This window comes from Aphelocoma coerulescens, chromosome 17 (assembly GCF_041296385.1).
Source record: "Aphelocoma coerulescens isolate FSJ_1873_10779 chromosome 17, UR_Acoe_1.0, whole genome shotgun sequence".
NCBI classification, from domain to species: Eukaryota; Metazoa; Chordata; class Aves; order Passeriformes; family Corvidae; genus Aphelocoma; species Aphelocoma coerulescens.
In genome coordinates, this window is record NC_091030.1 from 1,433,235 (window position 1) to 1,449,829 (window position 16,595).

General features: G+C 52.4%; 1 protein-coding gene across 5 annotated transcripts in view; it reads left to right on the forward strand.

The window, feature by feature from the left end:
- Window positions 1-15,018: 15,018 nt before the first annotated feature.
- Window positions 15,019-16,595, forward strand: part of NSMF (NMDA receptor synaptonuclear signaling and neuronal migration factor) — a 43,889-nt gene continuing 42,312 nt past the window's right edge. For 3 of the 5 annotated variants that reach the window (XM_069031459.1, XM_069031461.1, XM_069031462.1), the window contains exon 1: window positions 15,019-15,215. In XM_069031459.1, the coding sequence (XP_068887560.1) occupies window positions 15,109-15,215 (107 nt within the window). In that variant the 5' untranslated portion in view covers window positions 15,019-15,108. The remainder of the gene's footprint in view (window positions 15,216-16,595) is intronic. The other 2 variants (XM_069031460.1, XM_069031463.1) reach the window with 2 other exon arrangements.

Genomic DNA, 16,595 nt, shown 5'->3' on the forward strand with positions numbered 1-16,595 from the left:
TTTTTCTCTCCCTCCAGGGCTCCACGTGGCAGAACTGGCACCTGCCACTGCCTCTATCCTGAGAGCCCTACCAAAATATGACCATGGGGTGCCAGGTTTCACCATGGTGTCCTAGGGCAGGAGGCATTGGCACTGGTGTCATTTGTTTGATGAACAGGATTTTGGGATGTTTTGCTGGCACCAAAGCACTGACTCCCATAAATATCCCTTCCCGGCTGATGGCTGGTTCTGCTGCCACTGGTGGGGTTTGTGTTTGTGCTCTTTGTCCCTGTCCCCTCCTCAGGTCATGGAGGGTGTGACCCTCTTTTCCCCAGTGGCCTTAATTTGGGTTTTAGGAGAGAATATACCATAAATACATATAAATATAAACATACCATAAATACATATAATACCATAAACACACCTATGTGTGTGCCAGGATGGTTCCTGGAGGTTCCTTGCAGGCAGCAGGAGCAGCATTCCAAATGCTGGGAAGGCACCTGTGGCCTGAGTGTCATGTAGCTCAGACGTGGCATTTGCACGTGGCAGAGCCAGGGTCACCACTGCCACCAGCATCAGCAGAGACAGCTTTTAATTAAGCCTCGTGCACTCAGGGGTTATGGACAGGAATGAGGTTCCCATCAGGAAGCAGCTGGGCCCCCAGCTCTGGAAAGGTTTATCCATAAGGTGTGACATTTGTGTCCTTTGTGCCCTCCTGGATGGCACAGACCCCCCTGGCACCAGGCAGGAGTTGGTACTGGTGAGGCACAAGTGGTGGAAGTGCTGCTGGAAATCCGTATTTTTGGGAATTTGTCCCTGGCAGTGTGGCTGCTGGGGAGGGAGGCTCAGCAGCGCTGCAGGCGCCGCAGTCCTGGCGGGGCCGAGCACAGCTCCCCGCTGCAGCACGCGTGCGGGGATAATTTGGGATCAGCAGGAACACCAAATGTGCATTAATTTTAAATGTACCATAAATGACAGATTTTTTCCTTGGATAAGGCACATTAGATGTGATGCACAACCCCAGGGGAATGTGCTGAGTTAGGGCTGGTGCAGCTCGAGCAGCCCTGACCTGGGGCGAGCTCCGAGCTGTGCCCGTGCTTGAGCACATTGCTGCTGTATAGGCAACTCTGGGTGTCACAGGTGACCCCAAATGCCCTGTTTGCCCTTGGCATTGCCTGCCCAGCTGCTCTGCAGCCCTCTGGACCCAGGGAGGCCCAGTGATGTGCTCTGTGGCACTGGCTGTGCCTGCAGCTGCGTTCGCATCCAGCACGAGGTGTTCGCTCCATCCGGCAGTGTCCGGCTCTGGGTGGGCTGAGCTGCCAAACCCTCCTCCTCGCAGTGACTAATGGCTGCCTCAAGGCACGGGCTCTGGGGGAAGGTTTCAGCTGATCACTGCCACTGCCAGAAGGGCTGTTTCTGCATTTGGAATGAGAATTTGCCCAGCCTGTGCGGGGTGTTGGCTCTTGCGTGGTTGGATGAGCCAGGGAAGGACACGTGTGTCGGCTCTGTTGTCCTTGGTGTCATTGTTCTCAGTCCTGTCTTGGTGCTTTCCCCTCTCCCACTGGTGTGGGCCTGTTCTCCCAGTGTGTGACCAGGTTGTTGCTGCTGTTCCTCTCCCCACTTAGGTGCTGGATTAGCTGGAAGTGGCTGGTGGGTGACTTCTCTCCCCTTCTCGCCCATGGCTCAGCCCCGGCACTGTCACCTGGTGGCTGTAAAATCTCTCTCCTCCACTTGCATCCTTGCTGGAAATAGAAAGCTTTTAACGCAGCAAAGTTCAGAAAAGCTTCTAGAGCAGGGCCAGCAAAGCAATGGACCCCTGGGATTTTGGGGGTAATGAGGCAGGAAAGAGCTGCCAAGGAGGAGGTTGTGCCAGCCTCGTGGATCAGTGCCTGGGCTGCAGCCACGAGTGCTGACACGGGGCTGAACAACCCAGGGCAGCCACAGCCACCTTCGAGACTCGTGCTGGGACACAGACCTGGTGCTGAAGGAGATTTTGGTCCTGAAAGCAGAGGGGAGAGCTGAACTTTGCAGGGGTTGTTGGGGTGAGTGTGTCCCTTTGTGGAGCTCTTGTGCAAGAAGTGAACCTTGCCATGCACTCTCAGTGTCAGGAAAGAGGTTTATAGAGTGCCCAAGAGAGAAGGTCAGGACAGATTCATCGGCTGCCCAGTGACACTGGGAATGGAGCCATGGGCAGGGTGGACACCAGAGCCTGGGCATGGACCACACATCCCAGCAGCTCCACTCCACATCCCTGGAAGTGTCCAAGGCCAGGCTGGACAGAGCTTGGAGCAACCTGGTCTAATGGGAGGTGTCGCTGCCCAGGGCAGCGAGATGCTTTAAGGTCCCTCCTAACCCAGTCTGTGATTTTATGTTCACCAGAGCCAAGCTGGGGGCTCCTTAAGGGCCACCTGGGCTGGCTACACAGTTTGGCCCACTGGGAAACTGAGCTGTTGAGGATAACTCCCTTGGGCACCCAAATCCAGGCTGCGTCTGTGCCAATCTGGGAGCTGCTGATTTTATCCGAGGCAAGGGAAACGTGGAAATGCAGAGCCCAACAAAAAGGCTGTTGAGTCCCTGCAGAGCAGCAGCACCCATCTGGGAGCCCTGCACATGTCCCTGCTGCAGACAGCCCTGGCTCCCACAGGACCCTCCTCCCCCTCCCCAAAATCTGCCCCTGGGTTCTGCGGAGATGCACAGGGAGCCAAGCACCACGTGCTGGGGACAGGGTGCCCTGGGGGGGCTGTTCCTGGGGCCGGCAGCATCCTCCCAGCACGTGGGGACCCAGCGGGGCGAGAGCTCTGCCTTCCCAAAGTAGGTCACGCCGTGAACTCGAGCGATGTCGTGGGCAGAGCTAAAAATACCGGCGGAGCCGAGCGCTTCCCCGGCAGCTGCGAAGGGCCACGGCCTCGCCGGGCCGGGCTGCGGCCATCAGAGGGTCACCAGGGCCCTTGGGCTGCTGGGGCCAGGCTGGGTGAGGAGCAGGTGATGGAAAAGCCCCTCTGGGCTGCAGGTGCAGAATCCACAGGAGAAAGTGTCTCTCTGCTGGTGGGGTATAAATCATTGGAAGTCACCTGGGCCCCTGCTCCTCGCACAGACCCTCCTGCGAGCCTGAGATGTCTCATTTCCAGCCTCCTCATCTGCCCCTCAGAAAACCCCCTCAGCTTCCCTTCATTCCATGCTCACAATTACTGGCAGAAAATGATGTCGAGGAGAGGAATGTAACCCCAGCCTGATGCAAGAGCTCAGCAAAGCAATTCTTTTGGGAAAGTGAGTGGTTTTCTTTTAGTGTCATGCTTGTGGAGGGCACCAAGAGGATGAGGACAAGTGGTGCTGCAGGGACAAGCACGGATGGGTTCCTGTGCTGCTCTGAGGTGGAGGTGACAGTAGGTTCAAGCTGGAGCCTGTCCCCATGACTTGCACTCCATGGGGTGTCTGCTTGGGGACTTTGTCCATCTCCTCTCTGGGGCCTTGTCTGACTCCTTTCCCCTGATGATATCTAGCTTCTTTGCATCCCATCTTTTTCTGATGAAAGCTTTCCTCCCATCCTTTTTTTGGATGAAATGTTTCCTCCCAACTCTTTTGGATGAAACCTTTCCTCCATTCCTGTTTGAAAGCTGCCCTATTTTAACACTGCCAAGTGAAAATGGGTTGTGCACAGAAAAGATCCCAGTCGCTCTGTAGAACTTCTCTGTCATAATTATTCACTGCCAGTCCTTCTGCTCCCAGCAGCTGTATAATTTATCAGCTGTGTTTTGTGCTCATTTCTCAATCAATGATGAAAACATTGATTAGTGTCAGGCTGGGACTGACTCTGGCAGAATCCCTCTAAATCATCTCTGTTCACTGACGAGTCCTTGTTTTGGAGCTGGGTTTGCAGCTCTCCATCCAGTTAATGTGGGCTTTATTGGGATTGTATAGCGCTAAATTTGTAATTAGGGTGTCATAGGATATTAAGTCAAACACGTTGCCAAAAGCTAAGCAAATAATGGCTGCATGGTAACCTTTATCTACAAACTTGCAATTTTCTCAAAGGATGAACTGAGGCTCATTTGACAAGACACTTTCCATTACACCCCGCTGATGGGTGTATTTTTATTCCCTGAATTCTATATTAATTGAATCCTCTGTGTCCTCTCCATTTTTCAATCTGGATGTGTCGTGCTGGACTGAGCAGCTGTTAACCAGGGCAGCCGAGCCCCCCGCTAGCATCCTGCCAAACCTGGCTTCTCCCAGCAGTGGGAGGAGGCGGCTCAGCTCAGCTCAGTGCACTGCTCCAGGGCCCTCAGGTGCAGCTCACACAGAGCTGCTGGTTCAGAAACCTTGCAGATGGCACCCGAGATGCTCTGGGTTCTTATTAGACCACAGACAATTTCATCATCCTCATGTCTGACATTCCCATCCTTTCCATACGCAGAAAGGACCCACTGGGGGCCTTCACACTGGCAAATCTCCTCATCAAGGAGTGCTGGGGCCTCTCCATGCTTGGAGGGCTTCAAAATTCACCTGGGCGATCCCTGAGCAAGGCAGTGTCACTTTGACATCAGATGCTGGACTGGAGACACCTGAGGTTGCTCCTGACCAAAATCCTTTTATGCTTCTCTAAGTCTATGAAATGAGTCTATAACATCATTCATGTTTGTTTCTAATGCATTTAGTGAAGAACTCTTTACTCACTGTGGCTTTGCCAGACATGGATTTTCCTCTGTTTACCCTCCCCTATCAACACCTCTGCTCCATAGCCTGTTATGGTGGTTGCTGCATATTGATCAGTATTCCTGTCTTCCTTTTCATATTTAGCATCATTTTTCTTCCATTGGCTGTTTTTGGGATGGGCTTTCAGCCAGAGTTACATTTTCTTGACTCTGCAATATCAGCTTTTCTGCTCTGTCTCAAGCTCAACTCAAAGAACTGCTAATTTCCCACTCTGCAAAAGGTTTTTTCCCTTGAATTCTCAGGATTGTCACCATTTCCACGAGGTTTGTGAGGATGCTGGTTCCATAAGTGATGAAGAGCCCAGCAAACCCTATCAGGCTATGGGGTGTTAGGTGACTCTGTGGCATGTCCCAGGCAGGAGCAGCCGTGCTGAGCCCATCCCATCTGAGCTGGTGCCCAAGGGAGGTTCTGCTCCAGCTGGTCACATCTGCACTGCTCTCCCTGGGAGTCTGTTCCACTGCTTCACAATCCTTACAGTTTTTCTCCAGGTGGAACCTGAATTTCCCCACCCACTGCTCTTTGCCCTGTCCTGCCTTCAGCCTTGTACATAACCAGAGTGTGTTGCTTTAATTTCCTGGGGTGAATCGGTCCCATTTTCAGCCTTTGCTCACAGGTTGCACTCTTGCACCATCTGACCCCTCCTGGTGCTCCCCTTGAGCCCTCTCCAACCAGTCCAAATCCCTCCTGAAGCATCCCAGGCTGGGGTTGTCACAGCCCTGCACAGCCCACACACAGCGGCTCTGTTACTGTGTTATTTCTCACGCCACGACGTTCACCTGTTCTGCACAACCACAGCACTTTTGACTCTGGTTCTGCTGAAGATTTGCAGCAGCATCCAGGTCCTTTCCTGCAGAACAGTGATGGATTGAGCTGCTGCCCATCCCAAGCCCGCTGCCAAATCCCACTCAGCACTGCTTTGAATCACTACGAACCTTTCAGGGCTGCTCTTCTTCCTCTCCACAGGACAGCTTGGAAGTGGGACAGGAGCAGGGACAGCAGAACTTGAATGCACACTGTGGCCACTCCTCTCCTGTGCCTTGGGCTATTTTAGTAGCAATTGTGGGATTTGTTCTCCATGCCAACAGGATCTGAGCTAAAAGGCTCTTTACTGCTTGTGCCTTTGTGTGATGCTCCAGCTGAAGCAGATGGCCCCTATTTTGCTACACCCTCACCATGGCCAGGAGCTGCTGATGGCCCTGAATGCGTGTGCATCCCTCCTCATCCTCCAGCTGCGCTTTCTGAGTCATCTTCCCCACATGTTTCTCCCTGCTCTCTCCCTGCTCCTTGCTCTGTGCAGGATCGGTCCCCATGTGCCCGGCTGCTGCTCCCTTGTTCAGCCTCATGGCAGGCAGAAGCACCAGGTCAGAGGGAGCTGCTCCTGCCCTGCTCTGGGCTCCATGGAGAGTGGGAACTGCACTTCCAGTGCTTTGGGTGTGCCCTCAGAAGCTCTTCCAGCTTTCTTCAGGTGTATCAACCACACCACTTGGTGGTTGACCCCACAGCTGCTTGGTGTCATCTGCTGGAAGCACCCTCGATCCGATGTCTGTGTCACTGATGAAGATATTTGACAGCACTGACTCCATACAGACCCCTGAGGGATACCACTTGCCACTGATCTCCATCTGGACATTGAGCCCTTGACCACTACCCTCTGGATGTGACCATCCAACCAATTCCTCATGCACTGAGCAGTCCATCTGTCAAGTCCATATCTCTCCAATTAAGAGAGAAGGATATTGTGGGGGACTGTCTCAAAGGTCTTACAGAAGTCCAGACATAACATTTGCTGTAGTCCCCTTGCCCACTGATACAGATAATCTGAGCCCTTCTGCCGGCAGGTGTTTCATTTCAGTGGTTTCATTTCTACACTTTTAGATACAGCAAGGGTTGGACACGGTGGGGGGTAGGGTTGGAGGAGAGTTTTGGGAGCGAGGTGTTTCCAGGGACACAGTCACACAAACTTTCCCATAATCACAATATTTTTTCTGCCATCTTAGATATGACGCAGTCGCTTCAAACTTCAGCTCTTCTTGTGCTGCGTGGTGCCAATGTCAGGACAAAGTCAGGCTGATATTTTGCCAAACAATGAAATACTGAGATGTGGATGGAGCAAAAACTGAGTAATCACTGAATCATTGAGCAATCAATTACCACCCGATCTGTTCCTGGAGCTGTTTCTGGAATCCCAACCTTGAGGAACTTCCATCGTAAGGGCCAAATCCTGCACCTCCACAGGTGCTGAGCAGTCCCTGGGATCCCTGGGAGAAAAACATGTCTCTGGTAGGTATGAAATTAGTTCTCTTCACCGGGAGGGTGGTCAAGTGTGGAAACAGATCACCCTGGGAGGGATCAACATCCAGCAAGTGCCTCAGTATGGCCAAAAGAAGTTGCTGTGCCAGACTTCCAGCAAGGACCTCCAGAGAGCCTTCACACCAGGGCTTCCAAAGTTCTTTGGAGGATTTAAGGAATCTTTTCCCTATATGGCATATCCATGTCGTTGTTTCCTTCATTATATCAATTGGTTTTATTATTTATTGCCGTTTATTCTGAGGGACTGGCTTATGTCAATTTGATGTAGCCATTAGGAATGAAATGACATTGCCATCCTGCTCAAATACTCCTTCCTACAGCTGCTGCTCCTGGCTTTTGTTTCTCTCCACCTGCTGTACCATTTTAAGGAAGAAAGAGGTATATAATATTATGCTGCTCTCGAAAGGCTCACTCTCCTGTCAGCTCTCCTGACCCAGAAACGTGGTGTCTCACCCAGAATCTTCCTCTCCAGGGCAGAGTGAGTTCCCTCGCAGGGATTTAGGATCATGCTTTTGAAAAGATCCACCCAAGGGATGGACACCGACCACGGCAATCACCTGCGCTGAGGCTGTGTCTTTTCTTTGTTCAGTAGCCACCACCCCTGGAGGGATTTTAAAGACGGGTAGATGTGGCACCTGGAGACATGGTTTGGTGGTGGCCTTGGCAGTGCTGGGGGAATGGTTGGACTTGATGATCTGAGAGGCCTTTTCCAACCTCAGTGATTCTCCGATGCTGATACTTCATGTTCCAAGCCCTCAGTCCTGACAAGGCTTCCATTTGAGATACAAATCTAATAAATACGAGGCATGGCTGAGCACTCAGACATCTTTGTGGCTTGCCTGTGACCCGGTGCCACCTGGCTGTTGTAAGGCCAGCGAGACCCGGGTGGAGCAGCCTTGTCAGGGAGGCAGCTCAAGGCTTCAGCCAGCAGAGTAATAACTAATTGAGTGTATTTCAATCATGAGATCCACAGAAGGAGAGCAAACTCCACAGAGGACAAGGAAATTGCATCTTAGAGTAATCTGAATGTGGGTAGATAATTAGGCCTATATTTCATGGGAACATTTGCCGGGCAACATAATGAAAAGGCCAGCAACATAATTTTCTTTAAGTAGTGTGATGCCTCCCACTGGGGTCGTGCCGTGCCAGTGCTGGTGCTGCACTGCAGGGAGCAGGGAGAGGCAGCGCCCAGCCAGACGCTGCTGCGCAGCGGTGCCAAGCTGAAGCCTGTCCTCCCCATCTCTAATGCCTGCTCAGAGAAAGCTGCTGAGGCTCCTGCCCTGCAAAAAGATGGCAACCCCACAGCCTCATCACTTTCCCACCTTTCCAAACAACACGTGAAGTCTGCTCAGGTTGCAGAGCCAGGCAGACCCAGCGCTACCCTGGGAGTCTCCCAGTGGGAAGCCAGGCTGCTGCTACTGACCGAGTTTGGAACTGCTTGTGCTCTGAGTGCTTGCTGATCCAGCCCGGGAGGTCAGGGGAGGCTATGGATGCAGCTCTGGGGCTGGGATTTGAGGGATACACAGGTGTCTGTGCCTGGGAAAGGCTCTCGTGGCCAGCAGGAGTGCACTGTGCCCCCCAAGCCAGGCTCTGCCAGAGACAGGCTGCTGCTCCCATCCCTCAAATCCCCCCAGACTAGGACTATGCGTGGGAGGTAACCCCCCAAGACCTTTTTCAATGTTTTTTTCCAAATTTGGGATAAAAAGCTCTGCTTTTCCCTATCCTCCACCCACAGCTGAGCACAGAGCCTCCCTTCCAAACCTCCAGTTCGGGAGGGCTGCTCTGCCTTGCTCTGCCAGGACCTTGCTGCCTTGTGCAGGAGCAGACAGATAATATAAAACAGCATCTGACCTCTTCATAATGCTGGCAGAATTAGAAGACTTGGGAAAATGTAGTGGCTGAGGAGGATGGAGGAGAGGGCTTAATCTTTGAGCACAGCCCGGTGGTCAGGGTCTCGAGGGAGTGGGTTCCCCTCCCAGCAGTGCTGCCCTCAGCAGCACATCGGGGCTGGGACTTGTCACGTAGCGGAAAGCAGGGCTGAAAGGCTGTACCCAGCCCTGGCAATTACTGATTAGGTCTTTTACTAAAAATAGCTGGGGGTCAGCTGGCCAGCATGGGGGCTGAGTACCCTGCATCCCAGCTGGTTTGGAACTGTTCACACAGGGATCGGAACTACCTTTAGGCCTGGGTTTGAACAAGCTTTGCTGATGCCAAATGTTTGGCCATGTAAGAACAGCTTACAAATGAATCCACTCAAAGCAAAACCATAATTCTTGGCAAACTCCAACTTGTTAGCTATTGATGTTGCTTCAGTGATATATGGCCTAATTTTAATTACACCAGTGTTGGGAAAGTTATTTTCTTACAGGGCCTCATTAGAGTGAAGTTTGTACTTGATGAATTTAACAGCAACATCTTGAAGGGACTAAACTGGCCAAGCAGGAAGGTGGAGAGATGATACTTGAGTGACCTTCTGGCACTCAGGAGACCTTGAGCTTCCCAGGCACTTGGCCATAACCACTGTCGTCAAGCTCCTTCCAAGCAGTGCTGTGTGAATAAACCCGTCAGCTCCTCCATCTGCCTCAGTGTTGAGGGTTTATCACCAGCTCTCAGGGCTGCTGTGGCTTGTCAGAAGAGTTTAACTGGGGCACAGTGTTTAGGACAGTGGGCACATCAGTTTGTCTTCTCTTTTCAGTCTTGTGCTTTGCCCTTTCAGCACCAACACACTCAGGCCAGTTGTTTTGTGCAGAGAAATGGGAGCAGAGGGCAGGGGGCTAAAAACATCCCTGCCTTGTCCTGTCTGTGCCACTTCTGGGCTCGGAGCACATCATGTTCCTGGGGAAGCACCTGCGCCTCAGCTTAAGCTGTGGTGATGTGCAGCACTGGGAAATGTCCCTGGGGAGAGGACACACACCTCCCTTGGCACTGCTGACCCTGGTACTCTGCCTTCCCAGGACCTGAGTGACTCTGTCTTCTCTGCAGGGACCACAAACAATCCTGGTCTCAATTTGGACCACAGGAACTGCAGTCATCTCACATGGGCCATTAAACACCCCGCTTTATCCTGGTTTTATGCTTACACGCTGCTGAGTCCCTTCCCTTCTCCCAGGTTTATATTCCCACCAAAGCCAGGGGCCAGCATGAGGCACAAATGCAGCTGGGGTGGGCAGGATGATATTCAGCTGAACTTGGAGGAAAAAGAGGCTCTTTCTGAGGATAAGTATCAGTGCAGGGCCCAGTGCTCGAGGAGTTGGGATTGTTTTTCTCCTGTATCTTTATCTTTGTAATTATCTCCTCTGGATGTCCTGAACCTATTGCTTAGTTATTCACTATCATGATGTCCTTGGATAAATCTTCAGTGTCTCATGTATTTATGACCCTGAATGCCTTAACATCAGCAGCAAGCTTTGTCACTCCTTTTTTTTTTCCCAATTAATTTTCAAGATTATTTCTGAATATGCTGAAGTGAGCAGAGCCCTGCCCAGGTCCCTGTGGGGCTCCTTTCCAGTCCTCCCTCCATTCAGGATCCTGCCTATTGAGAGCTGCTCTTTCAGAATCCTTTAACCAGGTATTTATCTATTTCAAAGCTTTTCTTTTAATCCCATGGTAGCCACATTCCTGTAAGAAACTCATGTGACAGACCTTTTGGAAATCCAGGCAGACTATACCACATGCTTATCGACCCCTCTAAAGCATTCCTTTTTTCCAGGAAAATCAACTTTCTTTTCTTCCCAGTATTTCAAATGTATCCAACTCTGCACTAATGGGATTCTTAGTGACAATTTCACTTTGCCCAGGAGGGAACCTCAGACTTCAGGGTCTGTCTGAACCCCAAACCCTTTGCATTTGTCACCTTGAAGCTCTCAGGCTGTTACACACAGTGATTACATGCTACAATTAAGTAATTAAACTGTTTCGCCTCTGAGCTCTCACTGAGCACTTAGGTGAACCATCTCAGCCCGGTGCATTTGCACTCTCTAGTTTGGCTATTTATTCCTCAACTTCTTCTGCTGACACTTGAACACGAGCCAAATCCAATGCCACGTCCATATAAAGATGACTTTTGGCACAGGAACATCTCCAAGCTTTTCCTCACTGACTACAGATGCAAAATATTCATTGTTTTTCTGTTCTGACCTTATCTCCTACGAATGCTTCTCTTGCACCACAGCCAACTTCTGACTCTCCAGCTTGACGTGCTTGAAGAAGTATTTATTATTGTTTGCCTCTCCCTTTTGCAGGTTGCTGCTGTGACTGGTTTTGTCTTGCCTTATTTCTCCTTTTTTGCATTTAAATTACCAGGATCCATAGTTTTCGCTCGTTTAGACAAAAATGGCTTTTCTAAACATAAAAAGACGGGTTCCTTAAAGTCTGAGTATCAGAATCTGATCTAAGACCTAGACCTAATTGGACCTAATAGCCTAATCAGGTTTGAAGTTCTGGGTTTTGCACTGGACAGAGAGGTGCTGTTTGGTTTGACAGGATGCAGAGACACCAGATTTTCAAGTGTGATGCATTTCTCTGGACAAAACCCATCACTGATTGGGATGGATTTTGCCTGGCTTGGGCTTCATGGCAGTGCACCTTCCCCGGTGGAAGGAGGGCCAGCTGTGATTATTTTGGAAGCTGTTTTGGGGTGAGATCCCATGAGAGCCCCACGAGTGGAGGTTTGGGGCTCAGCTGGAGGGGCCCCCTCGGCCCGTTTGCCTGTGTGCATGTCTGGGAGGCCCTGTTGCCATGGAGAAGCCATGGGAACTGTCTGCCTGGCTCGCCTGACTTTTTTCCTAGCACGAAGCAAAGGCATCTCTCCAACTGCAATGAGCCCCCTGGCTGCCTCCTCTTCCAGAGTAACCCGGACCCCTAAATGCCTGGGATAAACCCGAAGGCAGGGAAGAAGCAAAGAGCAAGAGAGGAACCTGCAGGGAGATGGGTGATGGCTCCAGGGGTGCTGTGGAGTGATGGAGCTGGGTGCTTCTCCAGGGCACACAGATCAACATGGGAAATTCCCAGTGGATCTATGGAAGTCTTTCCCTGTGAGAGTGGTGCAGCCCTGGGACATGGAGCAGAGCATTGTTTGTGTCTCCATCCTTGGAGGTGTTCAAAACCCATCAGGCCAAGCCCTGAGCAGCCTTCAAAGTGAGCTCTGCTCTGGGCTGGACCCTCCCCAGCCTCAGAGAGGGAGACCTTTCTGGGGAATGGGCAAGGGAGAGTTCGAGGGAGCTCCAAGAGGCACAAGGAAGAGCAGTCTGAGCATGGGATGAAGATGGAGGCATCCATCTGGATGCTCTTTAGTTCTGGGAATTGGTAGCACTGGGCACAGCTTCATGGAGACTGTAACTGCTTGCATGGCTCCAGCTCTCTACAGGTGGGTTTTTTTCTGTTGCTCCTTCAAAACAGATGGATTCTCTCTCCTCCTCTGTTGTAGGAACTCTTGGGTGACATGACTGTGTGACAAAAACCAGGGTGGGAGGATAGTCATGAGTTGAAGTTTAATGGGAGTTGTTTTCTGGGGGCAAAAATCCAATGTATTGAGGTTGGGTTTTGTTTTGTACATGAAAAATGTCACTGTGAGCAACGTTGGGGTGTTTCCAGGTAGAACTGGTGGGAATTGTGCCAGGGATAGAGCAGACCTGCCTGTTAGTTTGGAGGGTGAGTTGTATTTTTAAGGAATAGCATTTGCTTCAACTGGCAAAATATTTAAACATAGAAATAGAGAACATTTCCCCATCTAGTTTACATACAGGGAAAAAGGCATTGGGAAGCACAGGCTGACCTTATTGTTTTAAGTATTTCCATGTCTTTATTGTGCTCACATGGCACAGCTTGGGTCTCAGCAAAGATACAGTTCTGAAAATTTGTTATTCATAGTGAATTCCTCAGATTATGATAAAACTCTGCTTGGTGAGGTATTTGTATGTGTCCACACAAACCAGGGGAGTTGGGTACCTTCTTCATTTTTTTCCCCTCTCTCTACAGAAATTATTTTTCAATGGGTAGATTAATAGACCAAACAGACCTAATTTGTTCAAACCCTCTTATATTTTCTTGCAGATTTTACTTTGGAGTCTATGGAGAGAGAGGACTGAAGCTTTTCCCCTTCTTTTCATGCAGGTTCTCTGAAGGACAGTGAAACATGAGCTTATGCTACAGCTCTTCCTCAGGTACAGAGGAAACAAGCTGTGTCAATCCCTCCTTCAGCTGCCTCTTTTCACAAAGCTTGCAGGAACTTTAATTATCTTTAAAACTTCTACCCCTCTGTCCAATATTGTTGAATGAGTGGCTCTGAATTCCTGGGATTCATGCACTCACCTGCGGAGTCAGGGGGACAATCCAAGTGCTTTTTCTGTATGTATTATGAATAATATGTAAGAACTTGCTGCCCCACTCACTCAAGTGTCCTGAAAGTAGATTTATAAAATACTTTCCCAAGGAAATGCATTTTCCAAACCCTCCTAGGGATGAAAACCTACACCCATTAAATTGATCTGGGGGCTGGAACCCCTCTGCTGTGAAGAAAGGCTGGAGGAGTTGGGATTGTTCAGATCTGGAGGAGAAGGCTCTGGGGAGACCTTCTGGCAGCCTTTCAAAATATAAAGGAGGCTTATAAGGAAGATGGTGGGAGACTTTTTATCAGGGCCAGGATAAGAGGCAAAGGAATAGATTTAGACTGTGCAATAGGAGGAAAGGCCCTGGCACAGGGTGCCCAGAGAAGCTGTGGCTGCCCCATCCCGGGAAGTGTCCAAGGCCAGGCTGGACGGGGCTGGGAGCAACCTGGGATAGTGGAAGGTGTCCCTGCCCATGGTAGGGGGTGGAGTAAGTGATCTATAAAGGGTCCTTCCAACCCAAGCAGTTCTGTGACTGTGTGAATTGAAAATCCTCTGAGGCTGGGCTGACTGGTTGATCAGCTCCTTGTGTTGGGTTTGTTTTCAAGCACTTGATGACCTCGAGGCAGGTGTTTGCTCTGGCAGGTGACACTGGGCACGAGGAGGTTTCTGAGCACCCATCTCCGCCTCATGGCTCTGCTGCCCCCAGTCAATCTGGGAGTGGCTGTGTTGCCTGCTCTGGGACAATGGTGGGGAGCAGGGACCTGCTCAGGGGACAAGGCCAGCAGTGCTTGTGTCAATCCTTCAGAGCTGTTGTGTCCAAAACCCGACAGCCCGACCTTCATGACCGCGTCCACCCCATGAGCAGAGGGACACGGCTGCACTCATACACTGCCCTGCTGCCACCAGAGCTCCCAGCTGTGGAAAATAAACCGTGTGCGAAACCTTTCACCCGATCTGTCAAAGGCAGGCTGCAGTTTTATGTCAAAATGACTGATTTTTTTGCAGGTTCCACGTCTGTTTCCTGACAGGAGCCTGGAGGGAGCGACCCTTGGGGCTCCCCTTGCAGCCGTGTCTGACGGCTGATGGCTGGATGTTCACCTCAGACAGAATCGTGGAACCACCGAGTATCCCGAGCTGGAAGGGTCCCACAAGGATCACCAAGCCCAGCTCCCGGTCCTGCACAGATCCGCCCAACAGCCCCACCCTGGGCATCCCTGGCAGCGCTGCCCAAACGCTCCTGGAGCTCTGGCAGCCTCGGGGCCGTGCCCATTCCCTGGGGAGCCTGGGCAGTGCCCAGCACCCTCTGGGGGAAGAACCTTTCCCTGCCTGACCCTCCCTAACACAGCCGTTCCCTCGGGTCCTGTCCCTGGTCACAGAGAGCAGAGACGGGAGCTGCCCCTCAGGAGGAGCTGCAGCCCCCTGCGGTGTCTCCTCGCCCGTCCCTCCTCCCGCTGCAGCCACACACGGCCCACGGCGGGGGTCCCACCGCCCCGCGCGGCCCCTGAGGCGGGGCCGGCGCCCCCTCCCCGGCCATGATGTCAGGCGGGCGGAGGAGGTGCCGCTGGCCAAATATAGCGGCGCTTCCTGGGCGGTGGGGCGGGTTCGTCCCTCCTTCCCTCCCTCCCTCCCTCCTGCCGCAGTCAATGGGGCGGCAGCGGCCGCGGCGGAGCGCAGCGCGGGCCGGGGCCGCGGGCCGGGGGCCGGCATGGCGGGGCGCTGAGGCTGCGCGGCGGCGAGGGGCGGCGGCGCGCCCCGGCATGGGCAGCCGCGGGGCCCGGCGATGAGCGCTCCCCCGGCCGCGACCCCCCGCGCGAATATGGGCACAGCCGTGTCCAAAAGGAAGACGCTCAGGAACGAGGCCATGTCGTCCGTGGCGGCCAAAGTGAGGTGGGTGCCGGGGGCGCGGCGGGCGGTGCCTCGGGGGGGCCCCGCGGTGCCGGGACCCTGCTCGCCCCCGGCCGCCTCGGGGACCGTGCCGGGCTGGGGGGAGCCCCGAGACCCTCGGGACGAGCCCAGGCACCGGTGCGGGCACGACCCGGGGTTTGTCCCCCAGGGCCATCCCGGGGCTGGGGAATGGCACCTGCCGGTGGGTCTCTCTCGCTGGCTGCCCCGATCCCCCCAAACCAGCCGCACACTCGCTGGTGGCAGCGGGCGGCCGTGCCACCCTGCGGACCCTCAGCCTCTGGAGAGGTGACTCGTCTCCAGAGGCGTCCCCGCCGCCGGCCCGGCCACAGCACCCGCAGGGGTTTATTTGCTGGGTTGGCAAGGAGTGTGTCAGAAGTGGATTTGTCAGGGATGGATCTTTCTGATCTTCGGGAATTCGGAAGCGCGGTCAGTTTGCCCGGTGGTTTCTCCTCGGCTGAAATGCCGGGTGCGTGTCCGAGGGCAAAGTCGGCAGCCTCCTTCAAGGGGTCTCGCTCCTTTGAGTGGCAAAACCGCTCTGTGAAAACCTGCACCCACCACGTCTGCCCTCTCCAGCAGCGTCCCAAGCTGGACCAGTTAACCCAGATTTGGGTTCTGTATTGTTGGGTTCTGGTTTTATATTGCTTGTCCTACAGTGTAGCATTTCACTCACTGCCTGGTCCCAGTGCTTTTCAGTATCAAACATGGGAGATCGGAGAAAATATATTTGCTGCTTAATTGTACTTAGGTTTAAAAAGCTGTCACAGATGAGCTTTGCTTTAGCGCCCTTTCCCAGATGAAAGGACCCTTCTCCCACGCTGCAGTGCAAGTGTCACAGCAGTCATCCAGAGACTATTTGGGGGCATTGGCGCAGCTTTTTAGCTGTTCTTTCAGCACAGCTGTGCCAGGGGATAGGTCTCTCACTGTCTCTGCTACAGCTAGACTGGCTCTTTGCTGCTGGGGAAAAATTGGGAGAAATGAACTTTTCAGCTGCATTATATAACACCTTCGTGTTGTTAGACCAAATTGCATTAGAATAACCTGGAGTTGTGTGTAGGGCTCAATCCGTGTTGCTGAGAGATCTCAGTCACATCTCTCTGTAACTCGGCATTACAGCATCTCTACTGTGCTGGGAGGAAAGAGAGGTCTTACGGCTTGAAGTGAAGAGATGCAAAGGTGTCTGTATCTTGCCATCTGTTTGAGTTGTAAAGAAATCCATCCTTCAAATTCTGGAGTATCTCCAGGGACAGCTCTCCAGGCAGAGCCGGCAACTTTTCCCCATGTTTTGTTGCACCCTGTCCATAACCAGTAACGAAAACATTAATGCTTCCCACAGCATTCAGAGATTTGGAAGTGGGATCCTTT